This window comes from Giraffa tippelskirchi, chromosome X (genome assembly GCF_054371585.1).
Source record: "Giraffa tippelskirchi isolate mGirTip1 chromosome X, T2T-mGirTip1v1.2.pri, whole genome shotgun sequence".
NCBI lineage: Eukaryota > Metazoa > Chordata > Mammalia > Artiodactyla > Giraffidae > Giraffa > Giraffa tippelskirchi.
In genome coordinates, this window is record NC_137289.1 from 82,909,520 (window position 1) to 82,935,347 (window position 25,828).

The window sequence follows — 25,828 nt, forward strand, 5'->3', positions numbered from 1 at the left end:
AATGACTTAAAAATGAAGTTTTTCTCCTTTATGAATGTTAAAAATTTTGAATAAATTTCCCCTTTCTCTTTTTTTAATAGAATTGCTTTAAATATTACATGAGTGATGATATTAGTCGTGACTCAGATGGAATGGATGAACAGTGTAGGTAGGTAATAAATCAAGATGAACTAAAATTCAGTGTTGTCTACTTTTTGAGGCAAAATTCTTACATAGTCTGTTATTAAATCTTTTTTTTGTGTGTGGTATCATCATTGATGTCTTTAATGGAAGGTTGTTCTTTTCCACATAGCCCTTGATTTGTGTCTTAATTTTCTAACAAAGAATAAGTAAATGCCCTAAATTACTTTGCTATTAAAATTGTTGGCAAGAAATTTTAATTGTTTTAGTACTATAAAGATTTAAAATGAGTTTCATTTTGGAATAATATTTTAATCTTTAAATAATTGCAGATGGTGTGCAGAAGGTGGAAACTTAATTTGTTGTGACTTTTGCCATAATGCCTTCTGTAAGAAGTGCATTCTTCGCAACCTTGGTCGAAAGGAGCTCTCTACAATAATGGATGAAAACAACCAATGGTATTGCTACATTTGTCACCCAGAGCCTTTGTTGGACTTGGTCACGGCATGTAACAGCGTATTTGAAAACTTAGAACAGTTGTTGCAACAAAATAAGAAGAAGATAAAAGTTGACAATGAAAAGAGTAGTAAAGTATATGATCATGCACCCAGATTTTCTCCAAAGAAAAACAGTTCAAATTGTAATGGAGAAGAAAAGAAGTTAGATGATTCATGTTCTGGTTCTGTAACCTACTCTTATTCAGCACTAATAGTGCCCAAGGACATGATTAAGAAGGCAAAAAAACTGATTGAGACTACTGCCAACATGAATTCCAGTTACGTTAAGTTTTTGAAGCAGGCAACAGATAATTCAGAAATCAATTCTGCTACAAAGTTACGTCAGCTTAAGGCTTTTAAGTCTGTGTTGGCTGATATCAAGAAAGCTCATCTTGCGTTAGAAGAAGATTTGAATTCAGAGATTCAAGCTTTGGATGCTGTAAACAAAGAGAAAAATACCAAAGAGCATAAAGTCATAGATGCTAAGTCTGAAACAAAAGTAAGAAAAGGAGAAAAACCTTGTGTTTTGGAAAGGAAGGATATTTCAAAATCAGAAGGTAAACTGTCAAGAAAGCAGGTAGATATTGAGCATGTGGGTCAGAGTGTTGCAGTAGAGGAACAAAGAGCACATAAAAATGCCAGTACTGAACATAAGAAATCTGATAAAAAAGAACCTCAGTATGAGCCTACTAACACTTCTGAAGACTTAGACATGGATATTGTGTCTGTTCCTTCCTCAGTTCCAGAAGACATTTTTGAGAATCTTGAGACTGCTATGGAAGTTCAGAGTTCAGCAGATTATCAGGGAGATGGCAACAGTGGAACTGAGCAAGAACTGGAGACTCCTGTAAAATTAAATATTACTTCAAAAGACAACAGAGGAGGTATTAAATCAAAAACAACAGCTAAAGTAACAAAAGAATTATATGTTAAACTCACCCCTGTTTCCCTTTCTATTTCTCCAATTAAAGGTGCTGATTGTCAGGAAGTTCCACAAGATAAAGATAGCTATAAAAGTTCTTGTCTGAACCCTAAGCCAGAGAACTGTGAACTTGGACAGGAAAAGAATGATAATGAGCATTTGGCTAAAAGTGAAGTCCTGTTACTTTCAGAAGAATCTGATCTTCGAAGATCCCCACGTGTAAAGACTACACCTTTGAGGCGACAGACAGAAACCAACCGTACGACATCTAATTCAGATGAAGAAAATAATGAAACAGTTAAGGAGCAACAAAAACTTTCAGTTCCAATGAGAAAAAAGGATAAGCGGGATTCTTCTGACAGTGCTATAGATAATCCTAAACCTAATAAATTGCCTAAATCTAAGCAGTCAGAAATTGTGGATCACATTTCAGATTCTGACGAAATGCTGGCAATCCTCAAAGACGTGCCCAGTATGAGTCACAGTTCTTCAGATACTGATATTAATGAACCTCATACAAATAATGAGAAGACTTTTTACTCAAAGATTCAAAGAGGGAAAGATGATAAAAGAAAAAGGAAACGAAAAAGTTCTACTTCTGGCTCAGATTTTGATATTAAGAAAGGTAAATCAGTTAAAAAGGCTATAATTTCTAAAAAGAAACGACAAAACCAGTCTGAATCTTCTAATTATGACTCAGAATTAGAAAAAGAGATAAAGAGTATGAGTAAAATTGGGACTGCCAGAACAACCAAAAAAAGAGCTCCAAATAAAGAAGATTATGATTCTTCTGAAGATGAAAAACACAGCAAAAAAGAAATGGATAATCAAGGTCAGAAAAGTTTGGGGACTGCACAGGAAGGATTATCTGATGATGCTGAAAGGAAACAAGACAGAGAGAATATCTCTTCAGCAGAAGGCACAGTTGATAAAGACAAGACCATCATGGAATTGAGAGATCACCTCTCTAAGAAGCAGCAGCCCAATGTTTCCTCAGAGAGTGCTGATAAGCTTTGTTCTGGGAAAGAGGAGAGTTTTAATTCTCCAGAAGATAAAAAGGTCGCTGAATCTAAAGGAAAGAGTAAGCACCAGCGAACCAGAATGTGTAAGAAAATACTGGGTGGCTTATGTGATGTTGCTGAGAAGTTCTCAGAGAAAGAACAGAGTGATGAATCCTCTGAAGATGATAATGAGCAGAGCAAAAAGGAAATTGAAGAAAAAGAAAAGAAAACTGCAGACTTGAATAAAAAAGTAATTAAGATGGAACAAGAGTATGAATCATCATCTGATAGTACTGAGAAACTACCTGAGGAAGAAGAAATTTGTCACTTTTCTAAAAGCATAAAACAAAATAAGAGCTCAGCTGATGGGGAAAAGAAATGCAAAAAAATAAAAGATAAAGCTTCTAAAAAGAAGGGTGAATTATCTGATAATTCTGAGAAATTACCAGGGAAAAGAGAGAGTTGTGACTCTTCAGAAGATAAGAGGAGTAAGAATGGAGCATCCAGTAGAGAGAAGAAAAGGTTCAACTTGCCTGAAAAGAGTTTGAGGAAGAGACAGGATTGTTCATCATCTGATACTGAAAAATATTCCATGAAAGGAGATGGTTGTGATTTTTCTGATAAGAGACCAAAAAGAATAGAATTAAGGGAAAGAAGGAATTTAAATTCAAATAGAAATAGCAAGGAAGTACAAAGTGGCTCATCATCTTCTGATGTTGAGGAAAGTTCTGAAGATAATAAAAACCTGAAGAAACAAAGAGCTTCAGCTAAAAAGAAGGCAGGCAGTATGAAGGAGAAAATGAGAAACTCCTTGAGAACAAGCACTAAGAGGAAGCAGGCTGACATTACTTCCTCGTCTTCTTCTGATATAGGAGATGATGATCAGAAATCTGTAGATGAGGGGAGCAGTGATGAGCAGAAAATTAAGCCAGTGACTGAAAATTTAGTGCTGTCATCACATACTGGATTTTGTCAATCTTCAGGTATGGGAAAATAAATAGAAAATTTATACCTTTTCCCTCTTGAATAACTACATTGTTTATTTTCTCTGTAGTCGGTGAAATGCAAGGTTACTTATTGTGTAGGAAAACACCATTTAAAAATTCTTTAAAGATTTTCTAGAACCTTTTTCTCCAATTTTTTTTGTCACCATTGGGAGGTATTTGAAACATTATTAGTGTTCTGTATCATGTGTACCAAATTTGTTGGGTAGATTTCTTTATTAATGTTTAATGCTTTTCTTTGGAGTAATGAAAAGTTATTTATGAAGGAAAATCAGACTGTTGATAGTAGTTCAGTAGATATTTACTCATGTAATGGAGATGAGTGCTTGTTATGAGTGTGACATGTTATGTGAAAGTTTTAACTGCTTTGCCATGCATCTGACTTTTATTTTTTTATTTATTTTAATTGGAGGCTAATTACTTTACAATATTGTGGTGGTTTTTGCCATACATTCACATGAATCAGCCCTGACTTTTAAATTGAGCATGTTAACTTTGTGTCTATGAAATCATCTGAAAAATTTAAATTTACTTTATTGAAACCCGTTGCTGATGCTCATCATTTTATTTTCTAATAACATGAACAGATATTTCCATTTTTAGCATTAACAGAATAGAAAAAGAAAAAAATCCAGAAAGTAGATGGATTACTCTACCCTGATGAGATAGAGCACTAGGACAATTAGGGTGTGGGTCAATGATACCCCCTCAAAAAATTAAATATTTATCATTATGGCAGTTCTTTAAAAAATAGTTGTATAATAAATGTACACTTGTTGCTCATATTGTCTTTTTTTAAGTCAATAAAACCTCTCAGCTAACCAAGGACTCTTAAAATTTATTTAAGAATTTTTGTAAAGGAGATCGCACTTACTGTTGTGTTCCTAGCAGAACATATGAACATTTACATGTAAGAGGAGTAAGCAGTTCAGATTAGATATTGCTGCCAAGTAAACTTTGGTACCACCTTACAAAATTTTAAATTTTGAGAACTTCTTAGATTTTTGAATTGCATATGAGATTGTGAACTTGTACTCAAAACAATATAATAGTTGCTTTGATATCAATTCAATGTTTTGGTTATCATGTTAATCGAAAAAACTCATTAGGATTAGAATGTGAGAATAATAAATAGTGGTTAGTTACATGGAGTATTCTCATTTGCAAATTCTAGACTGTTGGACTAAACAAACTTTGTAAAACTGGTTTCCATGTCAAAACAGCTTCCCTAGTGAAATCCGCATGTTTAATTTCAGATACTAATTTTCATCTCCCCAAATCTCACTTGACACATATGAGGGTTTCTGTGAGAATTATAATTCTCATGCTTAGAACTGTTAATAACTAGTTTAATAAGTAATATGTATTGAATAGCTCTTAATAAGAGATGGCAACATATGGCTAATACTCAAGAGGGTTCATTTCCCTTTTCTCATGTTTATATCCAGAAAAGCCTTGAGAATTCAGCACTTAAGGGAAGATGCCAGTCTCTCAACTGTTTGGTGGAATAAACTTTGTTGTTCAGATTTTCTTCACCCTGGGTATTTCTTGGACTGATTATACTTTTAGATGTAAAAAAGGAGAAAAAATTTGCCAGGGAATGAACTCATCTAACAATTGGACTTTGTCAACTATACTTCAATAAAAAATTAAAATAAAATAAATAAAAATTGGACTTGGTTGATAGAAATACTTAGAAAAAAATATTCAAGGAATGGCAAATAAGCACTGTGAAAAGCACTGATTTACAAGATAAGTTTGGGTGTGAGTCAGTGATAAGTGGCATTCCTTAAGAATTTGCTTGCTTGTATACAAAGCATGCTAAATTTATCTATTCTAATATATCCAACTTTTAAGAGCTTTTATGAGTTCTTAAAAAGCCTCCTCTACTCCCATGAATTTAGAGGATTCCAATTTATTCAGCAATAGTTGGGAATCTATTAAAGTGTACAACATTTTCCAGTTGGTCTCGGGAATGGCATGACTAACCATGATGAGGAACATGGTCCTAGGAGATTGCAGTCCAATGAGCAAGATAAACATAGATAAGTCATTATTTTTTTAAAAAAAAGAATACCAGGAGAAAGATGTAAAACTAAAATGAGTCTGTGTGATAAATAGCAGGTGAGCCAGTTATCCAAATATTGGAGGAAGACTAAAAAGAACAGGTGGTATTTGAACTCAGCTTTGAAGGATGGGTCAAATTTTCAAAGATGTAGTAAGGAGGAACAGCAGTAATATCACTAGTAATATTTAATTTGAGGATTGATCTGTTTGAATGAAGTATTTATTGTGAGTTTGCTAAGGTTAATTGGGAGATTTACTTTTGCCTTTCTACAGTTAGCATATTTTTATCATGAACCTGTATGTGTCTGTATTCCTTGTGAATTTCTTTCTTCAACATTTTCTCCCAGTATTTTTTTATGAAAAAATGTTAAATATACAGAAGAATTTCTACTGTTAACATTGTACTATGTTTGCTTTATCACATACTTTGATTTATATATCCTATCTATCCATCAATGTACCTAACTTTTGCCTCCTCTTTTGTTTACTTTGAAATAATTATAAATTCACAGGAAGTTGCAAGAAAGTGTACAGGAGGTCTTGGATGTCTTTCATTAATTTCCCTCCAATGATATCTATCTTTCATAATTATAGTAAAGTGTCATAATCAGGAAACTGATGATTTATGCAGATTTCATCAGTTTTACATGCACTTCTTCATTTGTGTGTATGTGTGGTTGTTTGTGTGTGTAAGTATAATTCTGTGCAAAATTTGTATCATGTGTGGCTTTGTATAGCTACCATAACAACCAGTATATATTGAACTGTTTCATTACCACAAGGTTCCCTTATGCTACCCCTGTGCACACTTGCTTGCATATCCCTATTCTTAACCTGTGGCAACTGTTAATCTGATTTCCATCTCTGTAATTCTGTTATTTTGAGATGGAATCATGAAATGTATAACCTTTTAAAATTGTCTTTCTTCACTCAGTGTAATTAATGCCCTTGAAATCTTTGATGCATTTGAAAAGAAATGGTAGACATTAGCATAATTCTCCCTGATTACTTCAGCATATATAGTGTTAACTAGGGTACAATGTTTGTTTTTGAGGCAAAATTTACATACAATGAAATGTACAAATTTTCTTAATTTCTTTATGCTGCTGCTGCTGCTGCTAAGTCGCTTCAGTCATGTCCGACTCTGTGCGACCCCATAGACGGCAGCCCACCAGGCTCCTCTGTCCCTGGGATTCTCCAGGCAAGAATACTGGAGTGGGTTGCCATTTCCTTCTCCAATGCATGCATGCATGCTAAGTCGCTTCAGTCGTGTCCGACTCGGTGCGACCCCATGGACAGCAGCCCACCAGGCTCCTGTGTCCACGGGATTCTCCAGGCAAGAATACTGGAGTGGGTTGCCATTTCCTTCTCCTAATCTCTTTATAGTTTTAATCAAAAGATAGAAATGCTACTTTTTGTAAGGAAATAAGTTTTCCTGTACTTTAATATACCTCTGGGTGATTCTACTCATGAACACCATACAAATTCAAGTATATTTTACAGTTACTTGGTATCACCAAATATTGGTAGCATTTTAAAAAAATTCTTCAATGATACAGAAAAAGACATCTATTAATGTTAAACTTAAAATGGGTCAGTACAAAGCCTACTTCAGTGAGAAACTTATGCTAATATGATGGTGAAAGATCAAATATTTGTTACTAGGAAGGATGAGTTTTAAAATTCTTGTACTGTGGGAAGAAACTTTGAAATATATAAGATCCAACTATTTATTATTTTGCTGATGACAGTTCTTAAATTCCCCATTGTACTTTCCTTATAAATTCTTTTTATTCATGTTTTGGATCCCAGAGTGTAGTTTAGGACTCACTAGTTATTTTAAAGTTTTTGGCTTTTAGTTTTATTTTACATGGTTTTACTTATGTAGATAATTTTAAGTACACTTTTGTTCCCTCAAGGAGATGAAGCCTTATCTAAGTCAGTGCCTGTCACAGTGGATGATGACGACGATGACAATGATCCTGAAAATAGGTATGATTCCATCTGTAAGGACTTTAAAAAGATTATAACACACCCTAGACATGGGCACAAAGAGCAGCATCGGAACCGCAAGCAGGTTGTACAAACCAGGAGTGCCAGCTTTAGAAAGACTCACTCTCAGTCTTCTTCCAAGTTTCAAAGAAAGGCCAGAAAATGGGCTAAAACTCAGAAACCTTAAAAGAAAATATAAATATCCACACACCTAGCATAGGGTGTGTTATAAATATAGCACTGTCAATTTTTATGTTTCATGTAAACTGTGATAAGTTTTTGAGAATATTTTAATTTTGATAGATTATTTATTAGTGAAAGTAAATCATGTCTCAAAAATTGGTGACAATAGAAATCTCTATCCTCAGTATTTGATTATTGTTTTAAATTGCCATCCAATGTGGTGGCCCTATTCATTAAAACCTGTTCAGAGTGGAAAAAAGGAGACTGCTCAGATGTTTAAGATTAAGAAATTGCTTTCAAAATAAGTATTTATTTGCACAGTGTCTAGACTGATTTAGATTTTAACAGTTTTTCAAATAAAATAGAAGTAGACAGTTTGATAGTATTAACATTAATAATACTTAAATAATAGATTTAAATGTGAACATTGTAGTCTGTACATATTGACTCAACTAAGGGGTAGCTGGAAGAAGAAAAAAAAAATAAAGATACCCCCATATCCTAGCAATGAGGAATAAAGAAAGTGAAGATATTCAAAAATTTATATTTTTATATATCTTTAAAAACCTTCCTGAACTAGAAGATCCCCCACACTCAAAATCTTCAACATGGAGACAATGTGGTGTAATGGATGGAATTTTGGAATAACAGGCATAAGAATATCTGACTTCTAGTTCTGACTTTTCTGTGTGATCTTGGGCGAGTGATTTAACTACTCTTTGCCAAAATTTTCTGTTCTCTAAAATGAAAAGATAAGATGAAATGTTCTCTGATTAATTCTAGCACCAAAAATCTGTGATAGACTTGAGATTTTACCACAGAGTACTATATTAATCATCCATTTATTCCCAATAGTAAGCTCTAATAACTAAGAAAACATGAAGGTAAACATTAATTTTTGTGTCATAATTTTGTAAGGAATTAACTTTGAGTTATTAAATGCTGTGGGGCCAGCTGTCACTATAGTTGTTATGTCTTGCTGATGCTTTTAGGTTTTTCTGTTTCAAAGATCAGCATTCTCCTAATTAATAGGACAGCATTTTTATTAAGGTGAATGAACAATAATTTTTATTCTGTACTTTTGAATAGAGCTTAGTTACAGATAAACTCAGGTGCTGTTATCTACTTATTTTTTGATTAAACATATATATCCAGTTTTTTTTCAAATTTCATTAAATTTTATATTATAGGCATTTAAATTTTATTCTCTTTTAACATGCTTTAATTCCTCTTCATTTATTTATATTATTTGTTTTCTTGTAAATTATATGGCCTCAAATGTTATTGAAAGGCTAGTAATGTTTGAAACATGCTATATCCTCATTTACTTACGGGTTATGAACCTTAATTTCATATTTAACCACCAAATAAGTGTCATTAAGGTGCAATAATTTTTTGTGTTACAGCTTGTCAAAATATAAGTATAATTTTTTTCATCTTTTAAGTTACTTGATCATATCTCTCTGTAACTGGCAGGTATTTTATTGAAAGACATCTTTAATTCCATCTTTTATTTGTGATTTAAAAAGTACAGCCCTGTTGAGTACTTTTGAGAAGAATTTTATTTTGAGCATGTTTTTCTTTATATCCAGTTTAATGTGCTTTTATAAAATATGCCATTAATAACTTGTTTCATATCCAGTATACCAAAGGGGTATCTAATACCCATGGGTTATCTAATGATGGGGATACAATACCTTTTTGAATTATTTTCGTACAGACAATGTACTTGAGCATATTTGAATATGCACTAAGCAACTTTTAAAACTTTGTTTTCAGATCATGATAAAGTCTCAGAGTTATTTTTTACCTTTTACATTTTTGAGTAGGATATATTTTAGTAAACAGCATATTGTAATGATGTGCAAATTTGTACACAATTGTGTATAAATTTCATATGCTTTGCCTTTTTAGCAATATTGTAACATTTTCACTATTGATATTTATGGACAGGTAAATAGTGTATTAATGCAAATGGTTAATTATTTGGATGCAATAAATGTCTGTGAAACTTTTTTCTTGTTCAAGCATTTAATTTTAATTATAATCCCTCTTTTCATGAGAGTTGAAAGAATTTGTTAGAACCAAGATGTGCAAGCTAGTTTATAGTCAACAAAGTTTTGATATTTCTGAAATTGAGGAAGTGAATACTTTATAATTCTTAAAACATATGTTCTTATATATAAGCATATATACTTACCTATGTGTATGAAAGTTTTATGACAAATTTCATTATAATTTATCTTTTTCATTTTAAAGTTATAGTAGCTTTTGAGGTAATTTAAAGAACTTAGCCATGTCCTGAATATTTTAGTAGGTGTGAATAAATAACTTTGTTATTTTAGCAGGCTATTATGTAGTATCATTCATATTTGAAAGTAAATGTATGCTATTGTGAGACAGAGTGGTCTAACTTGTAAAATAATTTCTATTTAATTACATTTAGTAAACTCATAAAAATTATAGGTTGAGCAACAGTTTAACTTGTATAATTTTTGTTTTGGCTTTTTAGAAAAAATATAAATAGACTAACTTTATATTTTGAATTTCGTATAACAGAATTTACTTCAGATTTTATAACTTAGACTTTATATACTTTTTGAAAAGGAAAATGATACCAGTTTGTCAGATTATTTAAATTATACACATAATTTTTAAGTCATTTATTTGAATGTGCCATTATATTAATGTTGCCTGTCAAATATCTGTTATGTTTTAAATTGATTCTTTCATTAAAAGGGTATTTAATGTTGTTTATTTTAATACCTGCACTGTGAATTAGCCTCAGTCATAACATAGTAGTGTATTTAAGTTCATTAGTGATGGTGTTGAGGATTATTAAATCAGGCTTTTCTTTAGAGGTTGCATGTTAAACTATCACTGAAGAATCCATCCCCCTCCAAAAGAATTATTTTCAGAATATTCTTTATTTGTATTTTTTTACAATAAGGGTGTGGAAAATATTTAAAACTGAGCTTTTAAGGGAAAAAAACTAGATTGTCAAAATTTTTCCTAAATCCTCATTTTTTTTAATCCCAACTTTGCTTAAAATTGAGGCTTTTTATATGTCTATCCTGTGCTGCAACACATATATATATATATTAATATTTACTTTATAGTTGAAAAATGCTTAGTTAGGTCTACTAATACTGCATAGTTTTTCCCATAATTTCTCTCTCAGTGGGGCTAATTTTTTTTCATAGAAGCAAAATTTGATGTGGAGATTGCTTAAAGAAATTGCCCATTGTTAATAGAATTTCTGCTTCATTATTGTGAGACTACATTGTAGCCTTAGATTTTCCAATCGTTATATCATTTGGTACTACTTTGCTTTTCAGACTGGAAAACATACAAATGATTATTTTTTTTCCCTACTAGCTTGGTGTATTCTGTTGATGCAGGCTCTGTGCTAATAATCAAGCATATTTTTGGAAGTGATTAATGATTCCTGAATGTTTTTCATGCTAATAAAGATATTTGATGATTGTTTACTTGGTTTCAGCAAAGATTATTGGCTTGAGTATATGTCAAGTCCCTTCGACATATGACTTTGGTTTCCGTTTTAAGCACGTTTCCAAATGTTCATCTTCTATATATGTCTTTATCTGTTCTCTACAAATTTGTTAAATAATTTTTTTCTGTGAATTTTTTTCATAGTGCTCCTATTTGATTAGCAAAATTGCTTTAGTTTTCATTGAGCTCTAAAAGCAAAGATAGATTTTAAATGAGTATTTTACTTGTTTCATGTTTGAATAAGGATTTTAAATATCTGGCAATTTTTTTTCAATTTGCTTTGTCTTTCCAGTGCAGGTAAGTATTGTAAGTCAAATATAATACAGGTGTTCTAGCCACTAGATAGAATCTACTTGAGATATAAACATTATGTTCAGCCTTTTTCCCCTATTTTCTATTGTTTGGTGGTATTGGGACTTTCAGAAAATGAGAGAAAGCTCCTATCCCCACTCCCCAAAGAAGAGAGAGTTTGGATTTTCTTGAGTGAGCAAAAAAAAAAAAAATGACTATATAGTCTTTGGATTTTGAAAATAAAATTAAGGCAAATTCTTTGTTTTTACTTTTCAAGTATTGAATATTAAAAAATTGAGCTAGTTCTTTAGTATGATCAAATTTTCTAAAGTAATATCAATGTTAATTTCTTATTAAAATTTTCTCTAAAATTGGCTTAGATATTTACATAAAATCAGGGAATACACATTTTGTAATTTGAGCCCATGTATAAATTGTTAATAAACTGTGAGTTCTTAATTTTGTACAGCTTTTATCTTTCTACTCCTAAGATTGTTTTAAAAAGTTATTTGATACTAAACGGTGATGTTTTTCATTAAGTGCAAGCATTATGGAACATGTGACTAAAATATTTCAAGCTGTTGTTTAGCTTTTTGGTTATTTAGTGACTTCATCATTATCTCATGTATAGCACTCTTTTTAGGTATTATGCCTTGGTTATATTTTTTTCATACAAAGGGTCATATCAAGATACTGGGTTGGTCAAAAAGTTCGTTCATGTTTAACCCAGTATCAATTTTGGAGCCTTTCCTGGTGGTGATTAGGACTCTGTTTCCACTGCAGTGGGGTCGGATTTGATCCAAGCCTAGCCAAGTGGCCAAAAAAAGAAAAAAGATACTAATTTTGAACCAGAGTTTAAAAAAATACTAATACAGATTTTGAAGATGAGGAATTCCTTTGTAGTTCTATGAAATGTTTATCTTTCATTCTCAACCTGAAGTATATAATATTTGTTAAAACAAAGCCTCCCTCCATACTAGAGGGATATGTGTTCCTCACCCTGTTCTCACAAAAAAATTTTACTGTGAGAAATTTTATTTATTCAACATTTTTTGACTTTTGTCATTTGAATTGTTTTATAGATCAACCTTTTATATATGGTGTGTTGTTTTAGTATTGCATTTACTTAGACAGTTGCTTTTTATCTCTAAAACTATAATCTTACTCAGAATTCTCTGTTTTAACTATTCTATTGTGATACTATGCACAGAATACAAAAAAAAATTAAATAATTTGTCACCTTTGTATATGGATCCACAGTATTTTGGCTTCTAAAAATGTGGTTTTCATTTAGTAATTTTCTTCAAACCTATTTTCAGAATCTCTGGAAAGATAAGACAGTAGATTGTTGAGGATATCTGAAATGGTCTATCATATTTTAGAGATAGTGCATACTAGACGAAAGATGTTTACAACTCTCTTTTTTAAAAATCTTTAAAAATGAAAGCTTGAATTCTTTCATTTCTAGATACATAATCTTAAAAATCAGTGAAATACAAATATCTTTAAGAATGTGACTTTAGTGTATTGCCCTAAGCACTCATTAATTAGCACAGTAGTAGTGAATGAGTAGAAAATATAGGACTAACATAGTAAAATTAGTAGCAGATTGGGATTTAGGAGCTTAGGTTGTACTTTTGGCTTTGCCGCTGAATAGTTTTGTTTCTTTGGCCAAGTCATTTCCCCTGTTTAAGCCTGTTTCCTCATCTGTGAAATGACAAACTTGGACTCTAAGGTCCTTTATTCAGCTCTAACATTTTGTGTTGCTTTTTTAATGGCTGTTTCTCTAAAATTCCCTGGTACAAGAGATTCTCTTGATTATTCCTTTTTAAGAAACTCAGTGTTTTGAATTATCTATTTTTCTACCAGCCAAGAGGTGGTTTACTTTCTTTTCCTGTTTAAGTGCTTAAACAAGAGACATTACTGATTTCCTTTCTAGGTAGGATCAGAATTGCTAACGGCTTTCTTGGCTCACTCGCTGTCTGTGTGATTGCTCATTTGTCTTTGCATTGTTGGCCTCATTCCTTATTTTATTTTTGCTTTATTTTAGTAGCTGATGGTGCAAGGATAATAAGGCATTATCTTATCTTGGTATTCATTATGTGATTTAGAATACTTAGCTTGTTTGAGTTTTGGGGTTCTATTATGTATTCTTTCATGCTACCAGTTCCGATCATTGTTTGTGGGTTTTTACCCTCCTTTCCATATTATTTTGCTTCTTTCCCCTCTCCTTTCCCACCCTTTCAGGAAGATGGAGAAGTGGCTCCCTTACTTCTGGCTCTGCCAGGTTTTCTGTCACAAGTGTGGCACAACCTGTGCCTCTGATGCTTCTGATAGAGTTGTGACTGCTTTGGATGCTACACCTGCCCCAAGATGCAATGTTGAGCATTGAGATTCTAGGGGCAGTACCTTGTTGCCTGGATGATTTTCTCAGAAACATCCTGGAAAACCTCAAGAAAGGAAACTTCAGAGCAAACAGAATCAACTAGGGATCATGACTATACATCCATCACATGCATTCCAGCATGGGTCCAGCTGAGGCCTCCAAAATGATCCTTTCCCAGCCTGAGCTGGTTCTCAAGTGATGATGTCCTTGAAGTTTCTGTGGCCCGTGACTCAAGAGTTAAGGTAGTGGAGTTTCCCTTAAAGAATCTCACTGCAGGCTTTGTAGATGAGACACATCTCACCTCAACGTGTTTGAATACTCAGGTTGAAGGTCAGCCTCAGCCCTTAGGTCCTTCAAATTAAGTTCTAACTTTGAGCTGTAGGTTATGTGATGGGCTAGTTGTATGATACATTAAGTCTTTGACATGTTGGACTTGAGCCATCAGCCATAATTTATGCAAAATAATTTTATTATTCTTTTTAGGGCTTAATATATATGGCTATTCATTAGGCTTTCCTTTGCTCAAAAGGGCAAATCTAAAACATCTTACTGAGGTAAAGCTTAGGGAATCTCCATCACTCTGTATAACTTTCAGTTTGGAGAAAAATGAGCATTCTCTGAAGTTTGTAATTTTTTTTGCTTCTGAAGTGTCTGTGATTGTTCTGTATATTATGACTTTATTGAAGGTTGTTGATAAATCAAGTAATTCTTCAGTGTGTGGCTCTCATTTCATTTTCCATGATTTATTGCGTGATTTTTCAGTTGGTATAGAATCTTATTATCTTACGTATTTCTTAGTTTCTTCATGACAGCCTAGAATTTTAGTATTTGTAAGTTTACATGTTTTGACTTTCCATTTAGTAGACATATTAGGAATCTAGAGTTTGAAAGAAGAAATGCGTGGTTTCCTAAAATTAACAACCAAGTCTTTACAGAGTATATGGGGTTTATGACATTTGTTAAACTTGTAAATGTAAACTAAAATCAGGTGATTGAACTAACCTTTAGAGTAACTAAATTAATAATTGTATTCTTGTTTGCTATTATTATACTGCTCAAATGGTGATATAAGATCTTGTAACTGCACGTAAACTGTGTTCTTCTGTTTGTAACCTAGCATCCAGTGCTTCATATTATATGTACACACACGGGCACATACACTTACTCATTCCAAATCGGTGCTTTTACTCAAATTGGCTTGAAAAAGTCCTTTTTCATGGAAAATGATGATGTGGTATGTATAAAAGATAATTTTAGAGAGTTTTTCCAGAAGGATGCTTTTAATTAAAGAGCCACCCTTTATTTTGAAACTGTTTCCTAATTTGTGGAGGATATGTTTATACTTTACTTTTTAAAATGATGAAATAAATGATACTTGGGTTTAATTTTTTTCTTGACAAAATATAAGTTGTCCCCATTTGAAAAAACCTTTACTATGTACAGTCTAAACTATGTACAGATAGCAAACCATTGATGTAGAAGTTTAAAGTTAGTCTCTCTCAGTTGTGTCCAACTCTCTGTGACCCCATGGACTGTAGCCCACCAGGCTCCTTGGTCCAAGGGAGTTTCCAATCAAGAATACTGGAGTGGGTTGCCATTTCCCTCTCCAGGGGATCTTCCCAACCCAGGGGTTGAACCCAGGTCTCCTGCATTGCAGGTGGATTCCTTGTCATCTGAGCCACCAATGCAACTCCAGTAGGATTTAAATTGGAATGATCTAATCTCCACTTCATTAAAATGCAAATCAAGGTAGAAATCCTCAGAAAAGCTAACTCCTCTGTGGTTTCATCTTGCAATTTGTAGCTCTCTCTGTTGTCTAAATATTCCTTATATATCTGTTTCGGAAGGAAGGACCAGAGGGCATATCAGCATTTATGAAAGTGATTAGTTATTTTGTTTGCTTTAGTCTGTCTAGGTGCCTTTGCTATATATCTTTGAATATAAATTGCAATGAGCAATCTATCTTTCAAATAAAATTAATAAAACATTAACATACATTAACACCTCCTACCATTGAATGAATTGTTGATTTAATGTGAGTTCATGTTAATAAATAAAAATAATTTCAAATCTAAAAATAACGAAAGTCTCCTAATTCCAGCTCTAAGATTTTGACTGAGCTAGAGTCATTCATGATTATAGAGTAGATGTTTATCCACATAGAAGCTAGTTCAGGGAAAACCAAGAATCATGTCAACTTTTGAGCCTTTTTATAAGGTATCCCTTTGTTATTGTGATTTATGAATTTATATCTAAAGGTGCAAATTACCTCATCTTACACAAAAATTGCTTTTATCTTACACTTTTTGATATCTTCCTTTAGTGCAAACATGAAAATTTATTAGGAATATGTTTTATTTTAACATAAGATGGTATTAAAGATTTTCTCATGCTTTGAGCAGTTTATTTTTTCATTGGCAAATTGGTCTTTGAGGAGCATCTGGAAAAATTTTGGTATGCTTTAGGGTAATGCATTATCTACTTTTTTGGAAAGTAAAAACTTTTTGATAGTAATTTGTGTTCTTTAACTATGTACATAGTAAATTGCACTCTTGCCCCTTTTCTGCCCTAGTTTGAATATTATTAGAGATTTTTTATTGCTTTAGTATTTTAATATATGTTGTATACTTTCATTCTTCTTCATTTAGAAGAATTTATGCAGTAAATTGAAATTTAAGACCCAAAAATGTTATTCACTCGTTTGAGGCACTGTTTCACAATAGTGGTTTATTACACACTGATTTTCTAACAATATGTTTTACTGTTGAATAAATCCTTTCATGTGGAGTTTTGTGTTGAAATGCCATTTGAATGAATTGATTTACTATTGTGGGCCTGTTTGATACTGTAGTTGTTGGATGGTGGCAGCAGAGCAAGTATAGGATTGGAAGGTTATCCAACATGAAGTTGCAATTGGTGAAAATCGTAGAAACATCCCTGAGATTTTTCAGTATACTGTGAAATTGAATAGAACTGGGAGAAAATCAGTGCTAAGAGTATTTTCAAAAGTTTTGGTTGGTACTTTAAATTAAAATAGACTTTGATAGACTTATTTATAATAAAAATCTATTGACACAATTATTTCTATTTTGATACTTATAATTCCATCTGTTTTTAATTTGTAATACTTCACCACCAAATATATAGTTTTTATTGTCTTTTTACTCTCGAGAATTGCCAAGAAGATGCTTTTAGAAGAAATTAAAGCCAATCTTTCCTCCGATGAGGATGGATCTTCAGACGAGTCAGAAGAAGGGAAGAAAAGAACTGGAAAACACAATGAAGAAAACCCTGGAGATGAAGGTGAGTTCCCCAGAGAGAAGTATGAAGTGAAGTGAAGTGAAGTGGTAGTTGCAGTCGTGTCCAACTCTTTGCAACCCCATTGACTGTAGCCTACCAGGCTCCTCTGTCCATGGGATTCTCCAGGCAAGAATACTGGAGTGGGTTGCCATTTCCTTCTCCAGGGTCTTCCCAACTCAGTGATTGAACCCAGGTCTCCCACATTGCAGGCAGATTCTTTACTATCTGAGCCACCAGGGAAGCCAGAGAGAAGTATAGGATGTCATAATTTGGTTGTTTGACCAGTTCAGTCTTTGAAGACTGACTGACCATGAAATCTCTTAATATATATGTTTGAAGTTTATTAAAATGTTTAAAATGTTGCTACCGTTAATTCTTTTGAATATCTGGTAATTGTGCAAATTTTGACAGTCACTGCCAATAAACAGTTGGTTTGTAAAGCAAAATATTTTTTACCTTTTAAAAATCTATAAATGTATATTGGTGATATTTAACTACTACTTAATGATAGTAATAGATCAATTGTGATGTATGAGATTGCTTGTAGATAATTATCATGATTTATGGAAGTGATCAGAGCTATATACTTACCTTGTTTCATTGTTGAATGAAACAAGGTAAGTATATAGCTCTGATCACTTCCATAAATCATGATAATTATCTACAAACAAAATATGTAGTTGTACAACATTTTAAAGGAAAAAAGGCTGAAGGTTTTAGTGATTTGTTTTCTCCATTTAGAAGTAAAAAATCAAGCCAATTCTGAATCAGATTCAGATTCTGAAGAATCTAAGAAGCCAAGATACAGACATAGGCTTTTGAGACACAAGCTGACTCTGAGTGATGGAGAATCTGGAGAAGAAAAAAAGATGAAGCCTAAAGAGCTCAAAGAAGCCAAAGGCAGAAATAGAAGGAAGGGTAAGACATTTTAATTCTGATGAACAACATACTGGTTCATACTGGTAAAAAACATATCTTCTCCAACAATTGACCACCTATATTAGGTGAGTGTCTGCACACTGACAACAGCTATTCTGAGAGTGAAATAAAGAATTAGTGTAAGAATGTAACCCAGAAACTTGAGAGGTGACAAAGACTATTTTGACTTTTAGTAGTCATATACATTTAGAATAAAAAGATAAATATGACAATAAATAAAATATGCATTAAGGTCATGTGGAAGATATAAGACTGCTTGTAACTACAGGAAGAAATAATGCTTTCCTGAGGAAAGATAGAAGATATAGTTAATTTGGATAGATTTATGCAAACTTATGTGTAAAACTTACATGTAGCCAGATTAAATTTTTATTACATTAAATTCTGTGTCTTTCTGCACTGAATCAGTTACATGTTTCCAACATCATGGTAAACATCGAAGATATACAATGAATAAAGAAATCAGTGTTTTATATGATAGTTTTCAACCTGGCTACACATGCAGATCACCTGGGGGATTTAAAAATATACCTTTCTATGGCAGGGCTCTACCTCGAGCCATTTGAAGCATAATTGGTGGTGGTGGGAACCTAGGTATCCACATGTATTAAAAGCATCTCTGAAATGATTTTGATATGTAGCCAGTTTGGGCAGTCAAAGGTTTAATAAGAATTATTGACATTAGTATTATAAGAACTTGTAGTACCATGAGGGGTTGGCTTGTGTAACAAATGTATTGTAAGGTGTGGCATAAAGAGGATTTCTTTAGCTTCTTGGGGGGTTGGGGTTATCAACAGAGAAGACTTGACAAAGATGGAGAGTTTCATCCAACAGATAAAGTTCTAAATGGAGAGAAGGTAGATTTGTTGTTAAAATTTATAATATAAGCGGGAAAAAAGTTTTAAAAACCTCTGCAAAGTGTTTAGCACATGGGGGAGGGGATGCAATTATTGTGGTATAGCTGGAGTATAGAAGGGAATAAGGAAAGGAATAGCAGGAAATTAGGCTGAACCAATAAGACAGAGAGCAGATACTGTAGATCCTTGTAAGCCTGTTCCTCAAATTGGAGTACTTGACGGTAGACTCATGGGTGCATTAGGCTGTAGAGTAAATATGGTACATCTCTTTGGTGTGTTCATTTTACTTGAGAGTTGGTGGAGAGCATTCTTATATTAAATAATAAATATTGAGCAATTAAATGTGAAATTTTCCTGAGAATTTTGGCTAACAAGAAGTTCAAAGAAAGTTTTTTCTTTTTTGGGACAGACTTTGAAGACTTTATTACCCAACTCCTGTCAGGCAGATTAACTCTTCTTTGTGCCACCAGGAATAAGAAAGCATTTTTGGAAATATCTGAGAAGTACATTGGCTCTATAGAATGGAGAGCCATTGAAAAGTTTAAATTATTTTTTAATTTTAAAAATTATTTTTATATCATAGCTATATTGAGACACAGTTTAAAAATCATACAGTTTACCTGCTTACAGTGTACAGTTTGATTTTAGTATATTCACAGAGAGGAGCCACTATTTAAAAAACTATTTAAGATATATATACAGAAAAGCATATATTTCATAAGTGGATAGCTTTTAGAAAAATTATTTATTTATTTGGTTACACTGGGTCTTGGTTGTGGCAAGCAGAGTTTTTTTTCTGGTTGCAGCATTTGAACTCTTAGTTGTGGCATGTGGGATCTAGTTCCCTGATCAGGGATAGAACTCAGGCCCCGTGCATTGGGAGCATGGATTCTTAGCCACTGGACCATGAGGGAAGTCTCTTTAAGTGGAAATCTGGATAAACATGTTTGGTACCTAGATGAAGGCACAAGATATTCATTAGCAGCATTCAAGATTCATAACTTCAGTACAACCACTCATTGTTCCACTGAAAGTTTTCAACTAAGGAGGTAATATGGTCAGATTAGTTGCCTGTTATTCTGTGAGACTGAAGGCTTTGATCCAATAACTAGGAGAAATATCAATAACCTCAGATACGCAGATGATACCACCCTTATGGCAGAAAGTGAAGAAGAGCTAAATAGCCTCTTGAAAGAGGAGAGTGAAAAAGCTGGCTTAAAACTCAACATTCAGAAAACTAAGATCATGGCGTCCAGTTCCATCACTTCATGGCAAATAGATGGGGAAATGACGGAAACCGTGACAGACTTTATTTTCCTGGGCTCCAAAATCACTGCATATAGTGACTGCAGCCATGAAATTAAATGATGCTTGCTCCTTGGAAGAAAAGCTATGACCAACGTAGACAGCATATTAAAAAGCAGAGACATTACTTTCCCGACAAAGGTCCATCTAGTCAAAGCTGTGGTTTTTCCAGTATATGTATAGATGTGAGAGTTGGACCATAAAGAAAGCTGAACACTGGAGAATTGATGCTTTTGAATTGTGTTGTTGAAGACTTTTGAGAGTCCTTTTGACTGCAAGGAGATCCAACCTGTCCTTCCTAAAGGAAATCAGTCCTGAATATTCATTGGAAGGACTGATGCTGAAGCTGAAACTCCAATACTTTGACCACCTGATGCAAAGAACTGACTCATTTGAAAAGACCCTGATGCTGGGAAAGATTGAGGGCAGGAGGAGAAGGGGACGACAGAGGATGAGATGGCTGGATGGCATCACCAACTCGATGGACATGAGTTTGAGCAAGCTCTGGGAGTTGGTGATGGACAGGGAAGCCTGGCGTGCTGCAGTCCATGGAGTTGCAAAGAGTCAGACACAACTGAGTGGCTGGGCTTAACTGAACTGAAGGCTTTGAATCTATTTGGAGGATATTGCCATAGTTGATGTCAAGTTCAGTTGTTGTAGTATATGTATAATAATGAGATTACCCAACGGAGCTATAATGTTGTGCAAATAGAAGGCCAGGGAAAGAATCTTGGAATCCTGAGCATTTAAAGGGCTATGGGACAACAGCTACCCATTAAAGAAGAGGAGGAGGGTACCCCTTCCCCATACACGCATATACTTAATATGCCTTGGACATTTTCATGTAAACAAATAAATAATAGTACCTTGTTTTGTGAATGTGTTTTTCATAAATTTCTTTGCAACATGACTGCAAGCTGGTCTTTCAGATTCTATAAAGGAACTGAGTGATTTAACATATTAGAAAACAGCTTGATTTCCAGTGCATCTTCAAAAGGAGAAATACTAATTTTGCCTCTGAGGCTTATTAGCTCAGGAATATAGAGTCCTTTACTAGGCCAAATAGGACTTCCCAGGTGGCTCAGTGGTAAAGAACCTGTCTGCCAAGCAGGAGACATGGGTTTGATCCCTGGGTCAGGAAGATTCCCTGGAGAAGGAAATGGCAACCCACTCTAGTATTCTTGCCTGGGAAGTCCCATGGACAAAAGAGCCTGGTGGGTTACAGTCCATGGGTTCGCCAAGAGTCAGACACGACTTAGCAACTAAGCAGTAGCATCGGCAGCAGCTGTGGGCCAAATACATTTGAAATGTTTTATTAAAACCCATATTTTCTGTGACCTGTGTTTCCACTGTCATTTTCTGTGGGTAACTTATAACCCAACTTTTTTTTTTGGTCTGTTTGTGTAGAAGGAAGCAAACTAAAATTCCATCTTATTTTTGTTTCTAATAAAGATTAATGTAATAGTGATTGATACTACATTCAGAATTGCACCATTTTCCAAGTTTTGCAAAGTCTTGTGTCTCTATATTGTCTGGAAACTTATAATGGGCAATAGGGAAAAATCAGAAGCTTATAGCTTAATTATTAAATCAAGTGTAGCATGTGAACATTTTCACCTAAATTTGAAAAAAGTTGTAAAAGTTATTTTGGTGATACTTTAAAATATGCAGTGATTACCTTTATAGTAGATTATATTAGGTTCATGTTATTTTTCTCATGTATTATAATGATATTTAATTATGTAGGATATTACCCTTATACTTAAGGATGAAGTGTCATGATATCAGCACTTAATTTCAAATGGTTCAGGGCAAAAAAGGATGTGCATATAAAGCAAATGTGGTAAGGCAAATCCACTTTAAGTGGATTTAGGAGAAGGGATACAGGTGTTCATTTGGAAATTCTTTCAAATTTTTGGTAGGTGTGAAAATTTTCAAAATAACATATTTGATGAAAAATTATTCCTAGACTTAAAATTGTATTTAATCACAGAATTTGTGTGTGCATGTGGACATCTTGTTCTCCCAAATTCCCAGTTGCTTAGCAGTTCTTTTTTTTATATAATATTTTTATTTATTTATCTGGTTGCAGCAGGTCTTACTTATGGCACCCAGGATCTTCGGTCTTCCTTGCAACATGTGAGATCTTTAGTTGCGGCATGTGAACTCTTAGTTGTGGTATGTGGGATCTAGTTCCCTGACCAGAGTTGAACCTGGGAGTGTGGCATCCTAGCCCCTGGGCCACCAGAGAACTCCTTTATTATTGTTTTACTGTTTGTTTTTTTACTGTGACAAAATACACATAATGTAATTTTTAACCATTTTTAACTGAAGTAATTCGATGGCATTAATATATTTGCATTATTGGGCAACCATCAACACTGTCTGTCTCCAGAATTCTTCCATCATCCCAAACTGAAACTAAACAGTAACTTCACTCTCCTCTTCTTCCATAACCAGTCTTTATATTATTTATGCTTGTCTATGTTTTTAAAGATAGACCAGACCTTTGATTTTGATGTCAGATCATAATAGATTTTATTTTGAAGTAATTAATTTTTTATTTAAATATTTTATTTTGATGTAAAATATCCTATTTTGAAGTAATTTTAGATTTATAGAAATGTCACAAAAATACCCTTTACGTAGCTTCCCTAATTTAACACCTTATTCTTATTATAGCACAATAATCAAAACCAGGAAATTAACATTGATACAATACAATTAATTCAGCCAGTGTTTGACAAACTACACCTGAAGGCTAAATCTGACCTTCATGTTTTTATAAATAGTTTTATTGGTGCACTGTCATACTTACTCAGTTATTGCTTTCATGTGTTTACAGTGACAAAGTTGAGTAGTGGCTGCAACATTAATCTTATAGCCTACAAAGTTGAAAATACCATCAGATCTGTGACCTCTGATGTAAACTGTAGATTTTATTTGGTTATCATTATTTTTTCCACTTTGGAATCCAGTCTAGGATCCTACGTTGCATTCAGTTGTCTCCTTAATCTACTCCAGTCTGTGACAGTTCCTTTGTCTTTTCTTTCATGACCTTGACACTTGTGAAGAGTATTGATCAGTTATTTTCTAGACTGTTGATCTGTATGTATTTGTCTAGTGTTTTCTTATGCTTAGATTTAGGTTATTAGACATTGTGACAAGAATACTGCAAAAGTTACATCGAATCCTTCTTGGTGTGTTGTACCTGGTGTGTATGATGACAATATGTTTCTTATTATTGGTATTGTTAACCTGATTAAGTTAGTGAAGTTATTATCTGCTGAGTTTTTCTATTGTTTAAAAAAACCCCTATTTTTTGTTCATATTTAATGAATATCTTATTGAGACATACTTTGAGACAATGCGGATATTCCATTTCTCATCATACTTCTACCCACTAATTTTAGCATCCAACTGCCTAAGCAGTTTTTACTGTGTTGTATGTTTAAGTGGTGATTTACAATTTCATTACTTCTAGGAAGAGTTATTTCCCCCTATTTATTTATTTATCGCATTACTTATATTAATATGGACATATAGATGTTTTATTTTATTCAATGAGTTACAATCCAGGTTTTCATTTCATTGCTCAGATTGTTCCAGCTTTGGTTGCTGGCAGCTTCTTCAAGTTGCATCATATATCCTTTGACTATATCCCCATCAGTTTTTGAGCAATGCTTTACTTTCTGGTACCACAAGATAGTCCAGGCTTATCTTCTATTTTCCCTGCCTGGCTTCCTTTGACCAGAAAAATATGGATATTCTTCTGGGGTTTTAGATGCCTGTGTCTTACTGGCAATTTTGGTACAGAAAAATAAAATTTTGGAGAGAAAAAATAAAATTGGGTATTCATCTTATTTTCTTGTGATATGCAGGACTCAGCTCCTTTTTCCCAGTTCTGTGGCTAGAAATGAGGTTCTCCGAGAATTTTGCAGTCAGCACCCTTTGCATAATTTGCAACTCAGCTGGCCTTCCTGTCAAAACCAGGAAAGGAATGGGAAAAGAAAAACCCATGACATTCATCCTCCCACACAATTTTATGAGGATCATTATTTAAGCTTTGATTTCAGTCCCCAGTCTGCCTACTCTTATTCCCTTTGCAGAGTCCTTAGGTTGTTTATTTATGTATTCTGTCCATAGTTTTTACCTGTTATAAGTGGCAGAGTCTGTAATCACCCTTAATCCACCTTGGCCAGCCTACTTAGCTTGCTTAAAATAACCAGAATTCTTGTATTGACTGATAATTTTTCATTTTGTCAGTTTACATACAGTTAATATTCTTATATTTTAATGTAGAATCATAGTTTTATAACAATACTTGGTTTTCACTTGGATTTTTGTAAATACCAATTGAGTCATTAACTGGTCTAATCATATGTATTAGAGATATTTTTCTCATAATACTCTTAAGTGTTAATGTGATGTTATTGACAAATTAAGCAAATTGAATTTCTATTGGAAAGCATTTAATAACCTTTAATATTTTTTATTCAAGTGAGTAGTGAAGATTCTGAAGATTCTGATTTTCAGGAATCTGGAGTTAGTGAAGAAGTTAGTGAATCTGAAGATGAACAACGGCCCAGAACAAGGTAAATAGATTATTTTTTCAAAAATTTTAGAAATTAATAACCATGCTTCAAATTATTTGTAGAAAGTTTGCTATTATTAATGGTGAAAGTCACTCAGTCTTGTCAGACTCTTTGTGACCCCATGAACTGTAGCCCACCATGCTTCTCTCTCCATGAGATTCTCCAGGCAAGAATACTGGAGTGGGTTGCCATTCCGTTCTCCAGGGGATCTTCCTCACCCAGGGACCAAACCCGGGTCTCCTGCATTGCAGCCGGATCCTTTTCTGTCTGAGCCACCAGGGCATAGTAGTTAAGTAAAATATTTAACATTTTGATTTGAAACTGTTAAAATAATTAATTTAAAAATAGTATATAAACATTGCATATAGTTGAATTGTATATTCTGAAGTAGGTGGACTTTCATTGTACAAAAACACCCTTTTTAGAAAAAAATTTATTATATATTTGGCTGTATCAGGTCTTAGTTGCTGCATGCAGGATCTTCATTGCAGCGTGCAAGATCTTTCCTTGCAGTGTACACAGGCGTCTCTCTAGTTATAACACATGGGCTGTAGAATGCATGGGCTCAGTAGTTGCCCTGTGGCATGTGGGATCTTAGTTTCCTGATCAGGGATTGAACCCATGTTTCCTCCACCCCCTGCCATTGGAAGGCAGATTCTTAATCACTGGACCACCAGGGAACTGTAATTTTAATTGCTGTGGTAGGAAGTTGTAGTGTAGTAGTTATGAGGCTCTGTAGACCAACTGCCTCAGTCTAACTCCTAGCTTTACTATACTTCCTATTTGTATGAATACTCTGGTTCAGTTTCCTCATCTGTAAAAGAGGGAATTAACATTATTATTTCCCTTATTGATT

The 25,828-nt window shown here is 33.6% G+C and overlaps 1 protein-coding gene across 16 annotated transcripts in view; it reads left to right on the top strand.

Annotated features, from left to right (window-relative positions):
• Window positions 1–25,828, top strand: part of ATRX (ATRX chromatin remodeler) — a 280,028-nt gene that overhangs the window by 113,825 nt on the left and 140,375 nt on the right. For 8 of the 16 annotated variants that reach the window (XM_081563568.1, XM_081563581.1, XM_081563569.1 and 5 more), the window contains 6 exons: window positions 81–148; window positions 453–3,523; window positions 7,531–7,603; window positions 17,149–17,279; window positions 18,018–18,194; window positions 24,879–24,972. In XM_081563568.1, the coding sequence (XP_081419694.1) occupies window positions 81–148; window positions 453–3,523; window positions 7,531–7,603; window positions 17,149–17,279; window positions 18,018–18,194; window positions 24,879–24,972 (3,614 nt within the window). The remainder of the gene's footprint in view (window positions 1–80; window positions 149–452; window positions 3,524–7,530; window positions 7,604–17,148; window positions 17,280–18,017; window positions 18,195–24,878; window positions 24,973–25,828) is intronic. The other 8 variants (XM_081563571.1, XM_081563576.1, XM_081563584.1 and 5 more) reach the window with 3 other exon arrangements.